Source organism: Chenopodium album, chromosome 10, assembly GCF_948465745.1.
Source record: "Chenopodium album chromosome 10, dcCheAlbu1.1, whole genome shotgun sequence".
Taxonomy (NCBI): domain Eukaryota; kingdom Viridiplantae; phylum Streptophyta; class Magnoliopsida; order Caryophyllales; family Amaranthaceae; genus Chenopodium; species Chenopodium album.
The window spans coordinates 491,487-508,612 of record NC_137843.1 but is presented as its reverse complement, the minus strand read 5'-3'; the positions used below and the strand labels follow the sequence as shown (position 1 = coordinate 508,612).

The following is a 17,126-nucleotide window of genomic DNA, read 5'->3' as shown; positions in this document are numbered from 1 at the left end:
CAAACTTAAAAAATAAAAAACAAAAGGTGGGCAATTTCAAAGTACCTATTTTAGCATCTCTATTAACCACCAAATATGATTGAAAATCTCCATTCCTAAAAAAAAACAGAAAGAGTATGATAAGAAATCATTGGCGTTGAATCCTTGATGTCGTGTGACAGCTTGCATTTGGAATGATCCACCGCCACCATTTTAATTAGAAACATTTAATCTACTCCTTATTTTAATTTTGTAAATTTAGTTTTCAAGACTCCTTCTGTGAAGAGTGCTCCAACTTCATACTCCGAACCTTCGTAAAATAGAGTGCCCACGTTGTCTTATTCTCAAATTCTCAAAAATTTTATCATGTTTATTATTTATAAGGTTTTGATCTAATGGTTAAAATTTAAGAATGAATGTTTGTGTATAATATTAATTGTATGTTTAATTTTCCCACCTCATATTAAGCTCTAGTTATAATTTTTATTAAGAGATAAATTGTGATTTAATCATTTTATAATGACAAAAAACTCGTATGTAGTGACTAGTGAGTATATATATTAGTAAGAAATAATTATATTATTTTCTCTAAATGATATCTAATGACATCAACTAACCTTCACAAGTTGCAATTAAATTATACATAACTATACAAATAATACATGGTCTAAACTCAAAAGTTATATACACACTTAGGTGAACAAAATAATCTCAACCATTGATTTGGATTTAAATATAATGAAATAGTACTCAATTAGGTTGGACTACTATAAATTGCCCATTGGAGTAGTTTAAAAAGTATCTTTAGAATTAATTAGTAGTAAACAATAAGCAATCACTTGTTATAAAATACAACCTTCACCCATCACCAAAACCTCTTTAATTTCTCCTCCACACTTTAATTTCCTTCTCTCTTTTTGGTTTAATAAGTTTTGTTTTTTCTCATTACTTTTTTTGTCAAGTTTTTCTTTCTTCCTTCTTCTTCATAGATTGCTTCATCTTACAAGCTTCCTCCAACCCATAAATAATCCAACCAATTTTCTCTTTCGATCTTTGTTACACATCTTGATTCCATATTTACATACACGTACCAAACACAAACATGAAATAAAATTAGATGATTAAGATTGAAACCTACCATTTGTATTCTTCATGTCTCCTATAATCAGTGAAGTCCTCCTCTGTGGGTTCACCATCAACTCCGCCCTTCGCCGCCGTACCCACCTTGTCTCCTCCTTCTCTGTTGTCTTCCTCTACTGGTTCTACGTTTTCTCATGAACTAATAACATTCAATTCTTCAACAACAAATATATATAATTACATATACACTAGATTGTATTTATTTTAATTTCTTTGTAACGTACGTATAGTATAATTATTAAATATTTTGTTAACATAGATGGCTAGTTCAAGTTCATCTGTAAGTCAACAACAGCAAGTTATTATTCATAACAACAATTCATCATCTGGATCCGAGGCAGACCCTCAACAAGTCATGGATACAAGGAAGAGGAAGCGTATGCAATCCAACCGCGAATCAGCCAGGCGATCCCGCCTTCGAAAGCAGAAACATCTGGACGATCTAGCAGTTCAGGTGAACGAGCTTAAGGCTCAAAACAACAAGATCTTGTCCACCACAAACGGTACCACGCAGCTTTACCTAGACGTTGAGGCAGAGAATTCTGTCCTCAGGGCTCAGCTAGCTGAGCTCAGTAATCGTCTTCAGTCACTTAATGATATTATTAACTGCCTCAGCGTCAGCAACAACAACATTAATAATAGTAACGTTATATTGAGGACTACTACAAGCAGTGAATGTGATGATCAAGAGAGCTTTGGAAGCTTTGATCTTGATTTTGATGATGGTTTTTCGATGAATTCGTGGGGGTTTTCATTTGCCAATTATCCTACTGTGTTTACCCAGGACATATTCATGTGTTGATCGATGTTATTAATTAAAGCTAGGTGTCTATTTCAGATGGGTTTGTGTACAAATTAATGTTAACAACACAATATGAATCCCGCGATTAATAAGACTTTTACTTGGTATGTTTTATTAATAAGGGAGAAAGTATGTGCTTTTGATATGTTGTCAAAGTGTAATGTCAAAGCACATTGGAATCAAATTACATGTTAAAACATCATTAGAATGCAGGCATTATTGTAATGTAGCCATTATTGTGTGTAATGCGTCATATGATGCAGATACTTTAATTTGGACTTTTTCAATTATATTTTGCGTACGTGATTTAAGGGTCTCCTTATCGTGACCTTTCCAAATACTTATTTTTATCATCAAATTTTGATTGGCTGTCAAATTATTGACCATTTAAATAATGGTGGCTTTTTTGGCTCCTCTTAATCATTGGTTTGAGGAATAATGCTAATCATGCAACCCACAAAAATCAATTTAGGGTCTGTTCACATTTACTTAATTTCAGTTCAATTCAGTTTAGTTCAGTTCAGTTTAATTCCAATCGGTTCAGTTTATTTCACTTCAGCTCCTAATTTCCCTCTCTCATAAAATATTCAGTTCAGTTCAGCTCTAATCAGTTCAGTTCAGCTCATTTCAGTAAATGTGAACAAGCCTTTAATAAATCTGGTAATTAATTAAGAGTTTTAAAGTGATTCAAACCTACTAAATCACCATTTTTAAATTAATTGTAATTGGAGAAATTAGCGTGCTATGACGCAGTTGAATAGGACAGCTACCACTTTCATGTTTATATATTGGTCACCATCCTCATTGTCCACCTTCATGAAAATTAAAGTTAACACAAACCTAATAACATGCATGATTACAATTCTCCAATATTATATAAGTGCTTTTCAAACCTAAAAAGTAGAAATTGTTAGTTTGATGTTGCAAATTACGAGTATTCTATTAAACCTTGTTTTTACCTGGCCTTAAGTATATAAACTTACTTTAGGAGGAATTAAGTTTAAATAAGAACTACAGTATTATATAACTTGGAATTATAATAAGTTCAAATAACATTTACTATAAAATCATTTCAGAAGTAAGTATACAACAATCCAGACCATTTGAACTAATATACTATATACCCATTTAAAAAAATATATGCATAACATTATTTGTGCTAACCAACAAATAGTCTTAGACAGATATTCAGAAAATAATCTCCTTAAAGATAAGGTTGCAATTATCGAGCAAGTATATCCAACTAAATAGGGTGATGGATTGCGGATAATAATGAGAAATTGAAAATAGATAATAATAATAATAATAATATAACAATTTCTATAATACATTTTTGTTTTATCATGGACATTTTGTATACCATGGATTTTTTTTAATATTTGCTCAAATTCAAAATCAATCATTGCAACATAAAAAGGAGTATTAATTGAGATAATATTAATTTAGGATTGTAAAATCAAACTGTGTTTATTTTTTGTATACAAAAAGCCACAATGACAAATAATGTAAACGAAATTTGATCTCACGTATTGACTACCATACAATCCTCAAGATTTTAACCAAGCTAGCTAACCGAATCCTCAAGATTTTAACCAAGCTAGCTAACCGATCATTCTCTCATAACTATGTGTCAATACCCTAAGTATGTTACTGATTAGTTATGCTTGATTTTTAGCTCACATAATAATAGTTAATAAAAATATCCTCAAATTTATTTCAAATAAAGTGGAATGTAATGTATGAATACAAGTGTTGGACAAATGCTAACGTCACAACACTTTACCAGTAGTACATATAACAAACATTAATAGCAACATATACCCAATAGCCGGGGGCTTAGGTGTGTGAGGTGCCAAATTGTTTGGTCTTATTCTGTATATGGATGATGAGGTGTGGGAAAAGCCCGCATTATGAGCTACGTATTTAAACTATAAATATTCATTGATATGAGATCAGTCGTTGATTATACTGTATATACCTTCATTAATTGGATGTCTTAAAATATCAATCAATTAATTAGAATTATATATATCTCCTACGTGTCTTTAATTGGATAACTAATTAACTATAAACTAAGAATTGATCATCAATTAGTCCCAAAATAAATTAGTGTGAAACTGAAATTGTAAGATGATTCTAAAAAGTAATTACGGAGTAATGTTTATTCCTTTTTAAAGGATAACTCTATAATTTCGGTAATTCCTAAATAAGCAATACTAATTATCCTAAAATAAGCAATAGTATATATAGTCCTAAAATATGAATGTTGATCTTAGTAAGTATGGAGTACTAAATATCGTACTCCCTCCGTCCCTTAATTAGATGTCTACTTCTCTTTATTATGTGAGTAATAAATGCTAGAAATATGCATCTAATAAAGGGACAGAAGGAGTAGTATATTACTCAAATAAGATTTGTTTAGTTAGGTTGGAATTTCACACCGGTCTACTCAGTTCAACTGAATTAGACATTTTAAGAGTAGGAAGAGGGATAGAGAATTGTCATCCTGTACATGAGTACATATAATGGACAACAAACCTTCAATCTCACAATAGATATAATCCTTTCCATTAAATCAATTTTAGCATGATATTAAAATAAATTAAAAAAAAAATACTGGGTATTTGGGTTGGATGCCAACAAATGTATTGTACCGATTTGTACGTGAACACAAAAAAAGTGGATAGGCACTATGTATGGACGTATCACGTATGGTATGAGAAGTGAGCCCACATTTATAATTTTAATTTTTTTGGGATGATCTTAGACTTTGTCACTTACAATAGCTCCCGCACGGCCACACCACCAATGCCGTTTCGTTATAGCACGCAAATTAGAAACGATCCACATTAAGAAGCAATGCAATCCATTATAGCTTTAATTAATGCATTATATTACCTAAAAGTATAATATTCGATATAAAAAATCAATTTATTTATGAATATGCTTGCCAAATATATGGGAGAGTTAGAATCACTGATCCACTAATTACACGAATCACAAGAGGAAGGCATGGCACTGATTGAACTCAAAACACATATTCCGTACTATGGTGTAAAGTTGTATTGTAGTGGATGTATAGAATTTTGTTGATGGCTTGGTTGGCCGAGGGACTACACTTTTAAAGAATTTGCAATTATGAGGGAACTTCACTTCTTTTCAAGTGTACAAAATTGTTTTTTTTTTTTTTTTTTTTTTTTGTGAATAGACAAAATTGATTACTGACGCATGAATGAAAAGAACAACATGCAATATTTATTACTCCGTACTTGTATTTTATTTGCATATGTTAGCTTTTTGTGCAAGAGATTTTTCCAATTTCTTCTACTCGTGAGTCGTGACAATCTAAAAATGAACACAAATTAATTTAGGTAAAGTTTTTGGTGAGACGGACTCACCGTGAGTCCGCTGCCACCACGATCTCCCGCAGCCAGCCTACCTCGACCTTAACCCAGAAACTCACACCTCGACTCCAACTCACAAACACCCCACCTCAGCCTTGACCAAAAATACCCACCCGACTTTGACCTCGGCCCTGACCAGAAACACCCACCCGACCCTGACCTCGTCCCCCACTTTGACTTGACCCAGAAATGCGTGAATCTTGGTTGCTGAAAATCTAGCTATTTCAATTAAGGTGGGTGGCGGTCACAGTTAAGGTAGGGTGATGGGGTGGTGGTTTCGGTTCGATTGGTGCAAGGTTGAGGAGAGAGAAAATATTGTAGTTATGGAAGAATAAGAAGGTTATTGGTGAAGGAGAAAATAACGCGGTATTAGATGTTTATTGTTTGGTATTTGATTGTTATTGTTTGGTATTAGATTAGTATTGTCAGGTATTAGATTAATATTAATTGGTTTAATATTTGTCAGGATTTAGAAAATTTTAGTCAGAAATAAGATTATTTTTATCAGGAATATCATAATCAAAATAAAGATGTTAGTCAGGAATAAGATAATTTTTATCAGGAATAAGACTATTTTAGTCAGGAATAAGATAATTTTTATCATCGGGTTCAGACCCGCGCCTTTTTGTTGCTGAACCCGGTCTCACGTGAGTCCGTTCTACGCAAAGCCTTCTCATTAATTTAACATAAACATAAAGAATACCAAGCTCCAATAAATCCAACTATAATTCATTGGTATGTTCAATGCAAAATAATTGTGTTATATTCTGATTGTAAACATGTTCTTCCAACAAAACCTTAAACTACCATGAAATAAACTAGCTGTTTGGGTACTATAATGGGTAGGCCCCATTATAGCCTCATAAGACCAAAGGGCCTAAAAAGTCCAAATAAGTCTTACATTGCTTGGGTCCAAAAGCCCACTCATAACCTCTATATATACCCTACTTAGGGCAAAGGTAAAAGGGTTGGTCACTCTTACATTAAGAGGACCATGAAACACCTCTCTCTCCTAAAAACCTCTCTCAAAAATATCCATTGTTTGGCACTAACTTGAGCGTCGGAGGCTCCGCCCCGGGGTCCACCCCCGGGGCTCGGAGTTCATTTTGCAGGTCCGACGAAGGCCCACATCCGAGGCACATCAGCAGCCCGCTGGGGCCCGGTTAGCCATTTTTTGCCGAAACAATTTGGCGCCGTCTGTGGGGAGACGAATACTAGTACCCATAAAAATCCACTAATTCATGGCTACTGTGTTCTATCACGAAAAAGGGTCAAAATTTCTAGCAAATTTAACCCAAAATTATTACTCCTGTCAAAAGGGGTAATCATTCTTGCAAATGGTGGAGATGATAGATAAACATTTTGATTTGTCGCCAATCTAACCACTACTAACAAGGTACTTCGTGCCTTTACAAAAAAAATTGGGAAATATTCCATGAACATGGTCAAACCTTAATTATTCTTGAAGAAGAATAAAAGCTAGATCTACGTGGCGCTAATGGAAAGCTCACAAAAGCAAGCCTTCCACTCACACCACCAAGTTGAAGAGGCAGCAGGTGGCATGAAACATACATAAAAAATCAGTCAAGTTTATGTAAATTCAATGCTTGCCGAAGGAAATTGCCATTGTCTTCATCACAAGCTTCAAGGCTCACAACCCCACCACTAGAATGACTCACCATTTCATCCTAGGCAACACATGCCGAGGCCAATGGGGGTCAAGGCTAGTATTGTGAAGTGAGCCAAATCTCTTCACATTACATCTAAAGTAGCAGCCGAAGAAGATCCAAGGTTGTCTACCATTGTTGAAGCTTAAAAAAGCTCAAGCTATCACCAATCTAAAAATCTGAAGCAAATAGCTCGGATAAGCAAAAGGAATCCGAAGCTTATCTCCTAGCCGAGGTTAGCCATAGCCGAAGCCGAGCCTAGCCGAGGTTCACCCTCGCCGAAGCTTGACTCCCAGCCGAAGGTTCACCCGGCTGCCGAAGTAGGTCCGATCCGAAGCTGAAGAAATTCCCTCAGCCAGCCGGAGGTTCATCTGAGCTGAAGCCGAACCTTATCCCCTGCCGAGGTCGCGGGTCTTGCTGAAGTTTCGGATAAGCCAAAAGTCCTAAAATCACACCGAGGCGGCCACACCGAAGGTGGGGTCGAACTGAAGGTGGGGTGTCGGACCGAAGGTAAATTCGAGCCGAAGCTTGACTCCTAGCCGAGGCCCATCTAGGTTCAGCCGAGCCGAAGCCGGTTCATGCCGAGCCAAAGGTGATATGAGCCGAAAGCGGTTCGTCTGAGCCGAAGCTCTTCCGAACCGAAGCCCCTCTGAGCCGAAGGTGGTTCAGTCGAGCCGAGGTTTGTTCGAGCCGGAAATGTTTCATCCGAACCAAGGCTGTTGAAGTGGTTCATGTCCAGCCGAAGCAAATGACCCGAGGCCAATAGCTTTGGTAATCATCGGCTCCCTTATCTTCTTCGTCAAGCTCTCGAAAAAAAAAAAAAAAAAAGTCCATCAATCATCCTCACGGTGATGATGGTAAAAACATCAATCAATCTTCACGATGATGATGAATCATGGGCTCAAGCTATTTCAGCAAAGACATTTGATATCTAAGGAAGGCCCACTACCAAAAAAGCCTACTTATAAAATTGCTTCAGCAAAACGAAAATGGCTCTTAATATTTTGAGTCAATATTTTCCTCAAAAAAATAATCATCAACCATCCTCACGAGGACGATGATAAAATTAATCATCAATCATCCTCACGATGATGATGATAGTAAAAGTAAAAAATAAAAAAAAAAGAGAAGTCCGATTCCTTCGGAATTCTTTGGGTTCCTCGGACCAAGAGTAAACTCTTTCTATCCCCGGATCAAGAGTAATTAGCTCTTTCAGTCCTCGGATCAAGAGTAGCTCTTTCAGTCCTCGGATCAAGAGTAGCTCTTTCAGTCCTCGGATCAAGAGTGATAAGCTCTTTCAGTCCGCGGATCAAGAGTGATAAGCTCTTTCAGTCCTTGGATCAAGAGTGATAAGCTCTTTCAGTCCTCGGATCAAGAGTGATAAACTCTTTCAGTCCTCGGGTCAAGAGTAATAACTCTTTCAGTCCTTGGGTCGAAGAGTGTTGCCTTTGATAAAAAGCCCTTCAGACCCACGTATCTGAAGGCTCGAGAGCACCCTTCGGACCCACGTATCTGAAGGCTCGAGAGCACCCTTCGGACCCACGTATCCGAAGGCTCGAAAAAACTCTTATGATCTTCGGATCTAAGAATGTCGCCTTTGTTAAGCTCTTATGATCCTCAGATCAAGAGTGATCGCCTCTTATGATCTTCGGATCTAAGAATGTCGCCTTTGTTAAGCTCTTATGATCCTCAGATCAAGAGTGATCGCCTCTTATGATCTTCGGATCTAAGAATGTCGCCTTTGTTAAGCTCTTATGATCCTCAGATCAAGAGTGATCGCCTCTTATGATCTTCGGATCTGGGAAAGTCGCCTTTGATAAACTCTTTCTATCCTTGGATTAAGAGTAAACTCTTTCTATCCTCGGATCAAGAGTGATAAGCTCTTTCAGTCCTTGGATCAAGAGTAGCTCTTTCAGTCCTCGGATAAAGAGTGATCGACTCTTATGATCTTCGGTTCTAAGAAAGCTGCCTTTGTTAAACTCTTATTATCCTCGGAAAAAGAGTGATTGCATTTGTTAAACTCCTAGTATCCTCGGATCAAGAGTGAGGGATAGGATGAAGGTCAAAAAATTGACAAACTTCTAAATCCGAAAAATATCTCTAGCAACACTCTAATGATCCTTGGATAAGGAGTAATCGTCTCTTACGATCTTCGGATCTAAGAGAGTAGCACCGGCTACAATCCATAAATCCAAACAGACAAAATCCTCCGGCCCAATTTCTATCGAATGACTTACTTGGGAATGAAATAAAACCCAACTCATTTTTCAAATAGAATTGGGTCTGGGGGGCTAGTTGTTTTGGTACTATAATGGGTAGGCCCCATTATAGCCTCATAAGACTAAAGGGCCTAAAAAGTCCAAATAAGTCTTACATTGCTTGGGTCCAAAAGCCCACTCATAACCTCTATATATACCCTACTTAGGGCAAAGGTAAAGGGTTGGTCACTCTTACATTAAGAGGACCATGAAACACCTCTCTCTCCTAAAAACCTCTCTCAAAAATATCCATTGTTTGGCACTAACTTGAGCGTCGGAGGCTCCGCCCCGGGGTCCACCCCCGGGGCTCGGAGTTCATTTTGCAGGTCCGACGAAGGCCCACATCCGAGGCACATCAGCAGCCCGCTGGGGCCCGGTTAGCCATTTTTTGCCGAAACACTAGCTAATAAAGATTAGTAGCTGTGTGCAAAATAGTCCAATGGCATGCTTTACTAACAAAGTAACAAATGACAACACATACAGTAGGCTCTGTTTTAACACCCTCGGTTCTGGCAGATCTAGTGCAGAGGTTTAGGATGCTGCAATTCCATTTAACAAGCGATAATAGGATCGCAAAACAAAAAAGATGTATAATTCAGCCAATATCCTAGCAAAATCAGACATCGGTAGCACTAGCAGTACTGAAATTATACATCGAGATAATTACAATAAATACTAACATGATTATATATATACATTGTATATATTTTATATAAATTATGAACATTGATTAAAGTGGATTAGGGCCTGTTCACATTTACTTAATTTCAGTTCAGTTTAGCTCCAATCAGTTCAGTTCAGTTCAGCTCCTAATTTTCCTCTTTCATAAAATATTCATTTCAGCTCAGTTCAGTTCAATTTAGCTCTAATCAGTTCAGTTCAGCTTAGTTCAGTAAATATGAACAGGCCCTAAGTGAATTGAATAGGGTTTAGGGTAAAAAGTCAAAATGGGACACTTGATAAAATGAAAAAAAATATCTAAATTCCACGGAGTACAAGTATTTCATATAGTTTTGGCAAAGGTAAAGAGACTAGAGAATACTACTGTCTTTGTGTGTTTTTTAAGTGCATTATTTTAGCTTTTGCACTATTTACATACACCATTTTTATTTAGTAAATGTTTATGCTATATGCAACGATAGGAGTCAAAACAGTTTTCGTACTCTAGTCTCTATGTAAGTTTTTGTATATTAACATTTTATAATTTATATCTATTGCTAATTAAAAAGTTTATGAGTAACGGTTAAAGTTTTACGTTGACAATGCGAAATATTTTTGGTGTTTAGAGAGCCACAAGGGCGAGCGGGGGTGAGAATCGATCATAGGATCTCTACAAACAGGGAGGAAAACTCTAACCACTTGAACTAAAATGTTAATTAATTAGACTATGAGAAAAGTTTTACGTTAACAAATGTGAAATGTTAATTAGACTAGTATTCGTACAGTTGTACCTCAGAAATACGGAATATTACGTATTACCGTAACGGCGTAACCATTTCCGAAATCTTCTTTCACAGTCCGCTAGATTACTGAGCAGTTTTTTTTTAAAAAATGTTGTCCGAAAATCAAAACCCTAAAAAATGGCGGTACACCTGGGAAGCTCAATCTCACATCCCTCTCCTCAAACTGTTCATCTTCTCCCCAGAAATCAATCCAATTACTCATTGCATTGATCTCAACGTCGATTTAAAGTTCGAAAAATCACTTCTCATCTTAACTTGGAATCATCATAAATCCCCAAATCCAGTCTCTCTCTTCGTTCCGCTACCTAGGGTTTTAGTCGACCTCGATAATCCTCTTAATTTCAGTGCTCTTGAAGATCACATTCAAGTTAAAATTCCTCTTCTTCTTTCTGTTGATCATCCAATTGTTTCCAGTTTTATTTCTGAACTTAGTTCTGGAGATGAATTTGGCGCGTTTTCCTCATCCGATGGTTTTCTTGAGCCGCTTTCCATGGATTCTGGTTCGATGATTTTTTCAATTATTTTTTGAATTTCCTTGTTTTTGATTTAATTCTTGTTTGTTTCTAGCTTTAATTTTGTGAAATGTTGTTGTTGTTTTGAGTAGATTTCAAGGCATTGTCGTCCAAAGGAGATGTGGACTTCTACTGCAGAAAATGTGTGTTTAAGCTGACTAGCCGTTCTGTAAGGTAGTAATTTTTTTCTTTTTAGTTGATTTTTTGTTTCTATATTATCGGATGGTGTGTGTAAGTTGTTTGCAAAAAGGATTTATTAGTGGTTGATTGCTCGAATTTCATCATAATGGTGTCTTTTTGATATATTGTTCATGGTAATTACAATGCTGTTGTGAATTTGGTTCTCTTACAAACAATTAGATGTATGTTCAACTGCTGATTGCATTTATTGTGAGTAGAAAAGAAAAATGTGGTGTGTTACTAAGGATCAAACTATAAATGAAAGATGAGATACATTTGGATTTTGGAGTTGTTTAAACCTTGCGGTAATCCAAAATGATATGCATTGATCATCAATCGTTACAGAGTCACAGAGTACGGACTAATGAGTGTTCTGATGTGATGCTATAAATCTATGAAAAATTTAGCCGCATCCTGATTTTCTGTGCAGATTAAGGCTATAAGCATTCTGTCCCTTTGTACTATCTGTTTCTAGTTTCTTAGCTGCATGTCTTTGTTGGATACCCATGAGTGATTTAGCTAATCACTGTCATAACGATTTTTAGCCTTTTTTCTAATCTTTAATTATCAGTGTATTATACGAGGGCTCTGTTCCAGTATTCCCTCTATATGACATCTCTAGACTCTAGGCCTTTCACTTTTTAGCTTGATTCTATATGAATAATAGTCTCTTTGAGTTTGTAATTATCTGCAAATACATGCTGCTCTCTGTTGTTAATTTGGCACAACTATGTGAAATTCATTACATTTGTCTTATGTGAGTATAGGTGTTTGGTGGACCTGCCTTCTGTTAACTGGACCGATGTAGCTGACAATTGGTTTGGGACTTGCTGCTGCTCATTTGGAGGGATCAGTGAGAAGCTTGTGGATAAATATGTCAAATCCTATAGGTGTGCTGAGGGCTCATGCCTATTAACAGCTGCATCTGTCATTCTTTGCAAGGATGATATTTCAGGATTTAAGTCTCCAAAGGCAGATATAATTAGAAGTGGTGAGAGCGAGGGGTTGGGTGACATTGCTGTTAATTCTATTAGCGATGTTGGCGCTAGTATATTGGTTGAAAGTCCCTTATTTCATGATTCTTCTGCAAAACTTAGCTCAGAGCACATCTCTACAGATATGAACAGAGAACCCTCAGAATTTTGTGAAGACCTAGAAGGGAAGCCATCTTTTGTTCCTGCAAGGGTTGATTCTGCTACTGATGCTGAGGCAGCGCACTGCGGTTGTGAACATGATACTTTAGAGTTTTTTAAGGACGAACCTGCTGGTGGTCCTGCTGCTCTTGAAGCTGACCAGAAATCATTCCTCAATTGCTATCTCGGAAATGCTTTTTTATTCAGATTAGATGGCCTTTCAAAAGATATCAACTGGATTGATTTCGCATGTCCTCAATGCTGTTGTACACTGGGTGCATATCCTTGCAGTGATGGTTCTGAACCACTAGATGGTGGCATTCGACTTCTTAAATGTAATATCTCAATTTCTCCACCTTCAGAGTTATCAGCTGACTTATTCAGGTAATTGTCGAAACTTTCTGCTGATTTTCCTTCCCTATTTTTGTTTCCTTGCATTGGTAAGGTTTTCATCTGAAATTTGCAATGATTACTTGGCTCTTGTGGACAGTAAGTACACATTGGAGAGAATGTTCACTTGCCAACTCCTGGAAAGTGCTAAAGATGAACTGTCCTTCCGCTCTGTGGTTAAGGATCTGAAGACAAAATCTTCCATGATGCAAATAGTTCTACTAAATCCAAATTCATGGTGCTGTTCTGGTTGTTGCTCAGAAGGTACTGCAGAACCATTCGTAAAAATCAATCTGCACCCTGTTGTGAAGGTGCTTTTTTCCCATTGCTGTGACAATCCTATCTCCAAACGCAGGTCAGTTTACCTACTTGAAACATTACCCTTGCCAGATTTATTATGTTCGAGAGTTTAATCCAATGGGCTTATATTAGTTAGTTCTATTATCTGCTAAATGATTTAAGGCTGCAAACAAATCGAACACAAGTGTTTAAGCTTAAGTGAATTGGATAAAATTGTTAGTGAGTTTATTGCTTTAGAGTTTTGACCAAACTTGTTTGCTAGCTGTCCGCAAGTGTTGGTTGGTTGGTTTGCATACCTTCATAAATTTGTGTGTGTTCATTGTCAAATTAGTTTAATAAATTTAATTCACTTCTACTATAATTTCCCCTTTGAACTACAATATTGCACAAGAAAGAATGTGCCTTTGCATTAACCAGTTAAACTCAGTAAGGATTGTTTTTAATTTTATTTTTGCAGAATGGATCAAGAATGGGAAACAAAAAACCTAGTTGATGAGATCTATATGTTGAAACATGTCATTAAGGAGCTTGTAAAGTCCATCGAGAAGGCAACAGGCAACTTTCCTCCATCTTTTAGCTCCTCCCCTGGTTTTCTATTGTCTTCTGTCCTAAGATAATCTTCATATGGCTAGGTATATTGTTTTGCTGGGTAGTTCTGAATTTTTGTTCTAGTTGATGACACCTGGCTAACAATCAATTAGGGTTCTATCAAAGTTAAGTACTGCAACATGTTGTGAACTCCATCATTTGGCTATTGCTTAGTATGCTCACATGTCACATCATTAATTTTATTGGTGACAAAAATTCCAAGATTTTTTTGAGTAGGTATAAATTTGGGTTATTAAATTCACTCATCTTATCGATACCATTATGATAGCTCAGCTTATTATTGCTTTATTGTTAAGTTTTGCATCTTTTAGTCTGTAGGTGCCTTATCCTTAATGGTTTTTTGTTTTTTTTTTTTTTTTTTAGGTTGAAGTTGGAATTTATAGTTTTACCATATGTGTTGTGGTTTAAGAATATGGGTGAAGATACCACTTTACTTCAAATCTTATAGTAGAAGACCTTAGGATTGTCTTTAGCTATGTTTATAGACTTAGGGCTTGTTGCGATATACTGAAAACAATTGAACTGAACTGAACTGATTGGGGCTAAAATAGAACAGAACTGAATAGAACAGAGCTGAAATGAATTGTTTGTGAGGGAAAGAAATTAGAAACGGAACTGAATAGAACAGAGCTGAACTGAATAGAACAGAGTTGAAACGAATTGTTTATGAGAGAAGGAGCGGAGCTGAGCTGGCTGGGCTGGGCTGGGCTGGGCTGGGGTCCTTGGGATTGTCCTTGGCTAGGGAAGATTTTTTTGGTGCTATTGCTTGGATTTTCAACAAATCATGTGGTTTCACAAAGCTTCAAACTAGTAGGTTATGACATTCTTAAAGCTTTTGAAATACTTGCAAGATTTATCAATGATCAAACAGCATGCATTCTTAAACCTAAGTATGATAAACTTCAAATAAATCACAATAATATTAGCTAGGAGGATCTCAAGGGCTCCTACATGTTAGGATCAAGAAACATGTTTAAATTCACGACACACATACAACGAATTTTAGTTCTCATCAATTGTTGAATACTATAGGTATAAAAATAATAGTTGGATTAGAAAAAACCTAATTTTAATGTAATCGAAGAAAGATCAGCATCTTTGAATTTAGAAAGAACGGGTTTTTGTAGAATGGATCTAGGATGGGAATCGAAATTCGTTTGGCATTGTTGTGGTTTTCTGTGTTTTGGTTTTTTGATTTTTTTTGTTTTTTAAAAGTACATGATATATGTCTCATAATGAATCAAAAATTGTTTAAACTTATTAAAATCATGATAATTTTGAAAACTGACAACAGAAAAGTGGAAACACTTGCTTCTTGTTTCCTATTTTTGGTTTAAAAAAAAACAGAAAACTGAAAACCAAAAATAATGCTAAACAAACCCTCTTAGTGAGAATGTGAGCCATGTGATTAAAAGCTTGTAAGTTTATCCTCACTTGGGTCTTTCTTATCCTCCATCTCCTTGCTAGGAAATTTAAGTTGCTAAATATAGCACGGATTATTTGAGTTAGTTAATGATTAATCAATTATAGTTCCAATTTCCGAACTATAGCTCGAGTTAATTGTGGTACTAATTGTCAATAGTTTAAATGAATTTTATGAGTCAATTGAGTTTGTGAATTCCAGCATTTGGCAATTGCTTTTCATTGTGTTAGTATGAGCAATTTGACTGTAAGATGTATTTTCCACCTTTTGTTTCTCAATGTTTCTTTTACGCTTGCTTGTCTATGTAAAATTTTCTACTATATTATCTGTAGTCATAAATAAAAAAGCTGAAAGTGAAATTTGAATCTCCAGTTTTAGGACCTTATTTTATTTATTTATTTATTTATTTTTAAATATATATAATTTTTTATTACAGTTTTAAGATTACTAGCGATGTTAAAAAAAGTTCAGAAAATAGAGGTGTTGATACATAGTGCATTACATATTTCAGATTTCTACATGGAAAAAGAAACAACATTAAAGATAACAGAGGTGTTTAAGCAGTACAAAGATGTACGTGAGTTCAATTATTTAGTGACCACCAGGTAGCTTATCCTTGATCTTTTCCATAATTCCTTTCTTCTCTGGCTGCCCGTAGCCACTGTGGCCATGTGGATCAATTCCAGTAGTTGCTGTTGAGCCATATTCATCTTTCTTTCGTCCACCGCCTGGTAGTTTATCCTTGATCTTCTCCTTCAGCCCCTTCTTCTTCCTTCTTCCACCTTCTCCGTCATCCTCAGACTGCAATTTTCATTGTTACGTTAGTATTGTAAACAACACAATATAAGTAGCAGAGGTTAAGTGGTAAACTTACAGAGCTAGAGCTGGAGCTCCCAGAGCGGTGGAGCATACCAGTAAGACCACTTTCATGTTGTTTTTGATGTTGTAGTTGGCTACAACCCATATCAACAACACCTGTGTCGTAGCTGCCACCATGGGTTCTGGTGCCCATTCCCGTTTCACCGGTTCCAGTTCTAGTTCCAGCGCCCAATCCCATGTCATAGCGTGCTCCAGTTCCTGTGTCATACCTGTCACCTTGATAGGCAGTGGCCGTACCAGTGCCAACTCCTGGCGCTCCATAGCCAGGATCATAACCAGGAACTCCAGCATCTGTACCACCTGCATACTTGTCTGCTCCTATATCATATGCACCCATGGTACCTGCAGAGTACTGATTCTGAACCGGGTACTCCTCGGTTTGGCGAACTGGGTTCCCGTATTCATCGGTTTGGCGAACCGGTTTCCCATGCTCATCCCTTAACCTATCCATCTTCTACCCCGAAATATTTATCCCTTCTTTGTTTTCTCTCTTTCGTTTAGCAAGCTAAGTTTTGCAATAGATTTGTGTTATTCACTTGGGTGCTTGATGAAGACAAAGCTCCTGAAAGCCATTTATACATGGTTTTGAGGGAGGGAAGTTCGGATATGTTTGAATAATGCATGCTTCACGTGCATGACATGCCGAGTAATACTCGTACTATCTGTGATGCTGACACATAGGTTGCTAAGGTGTTTCTGTCTCCATGCCGCGGTGACACGTAAGACGGTCCCTTTTGCGTAGATGGTTGATCATAAACTAGTAACTAAGTTCATCCTTTCCAATTTGGAATTCGACTGATATCCATGTGTCAATAAGGTACGTACATACAGTACCGCCTTATGCTGTGTTGCTTTCTGGCAAATTAGTGCGGTGCCTCAAGCTAATAGAACGAATTTATGACTCTTTATGATTTATGAGGAGGTTCTTTAGTTTCAAATATCTATTACTCTTTTATCATACTTTGTCTTCTCATTTGGCAAATTACT

At 36.5% G+C, this 17,126-nt stretch overlaps 3 protein-coding genes across 3 annotated transcripts; 2 read left to right on the top strand and 1 right to left on the bottom strand.

Annotated features, from left to right (window-relative positions):
- The first annotated feature begins 790 nt into the window (after positions 1-790).
- Positions 791-2,222, top strand: LOC145562997 (bZIP transcription factor 44-like). Its single transcript, XM_081623406.1, has one exon. It carries the CDS (start codon positions 1,379-1,381, stop codon positions 1,919-1,921), a length of 543 nt encoding a protein of 180 aa, XP_081479532.1. The 5' UTR covers positions 791-1,378; the 3' UTR covers positions 1,922-2,222.
- An 8,379-nt stretch (positions 2,223-10,601) lies between these two features.
- On the top strand, positions 10,602-14,192 carry LOC145562996 (uncharacterized). The gene is made up of 5 exons (XM_081623405.1): positions 10,602-11,213; positions 11,318-11,399; positions 12,173-12,922; positions 13,029-13,283; positions 13,686-14,192. The coding sequence occupies exons 1-5, from the start codon at positions 10,802-10,804 to the stop codon at positions 13,843-13,845; spliced, it is 1,659 nt and encodes a 552-aa protein (XP_081479531.1). The 5' UTR covers positions 10,602-10,801; the 3' UTR covers positions 13,846-14,192.
- Positions 14,193-15,741: 1,549 nt separating this feature from the next.
- LOC145562995 (uncharacterized) lies at positions 15,742-16,645 on the bottom strand. The gene is made up of 2 exons (XM_081623404.1): positions 16,135-16,645; positions 15,742-16,061 (listed from the first exon to the last, which is right to left on the bottom strand). Exons 1-2 carry the CDS (start codon positions 16,588-16,590, stop codon positions 15,852-15,854), a joined length of 666 nt encoding a protein of 221 aa, XP_081479530.1. The 5' UTR covers positions 16,591-16,645; the 3' UTR covers positions 15,742-15,851.
- Between the last annotated feature and the right edge of the window lie 481 nt (positions 16,646-17,126).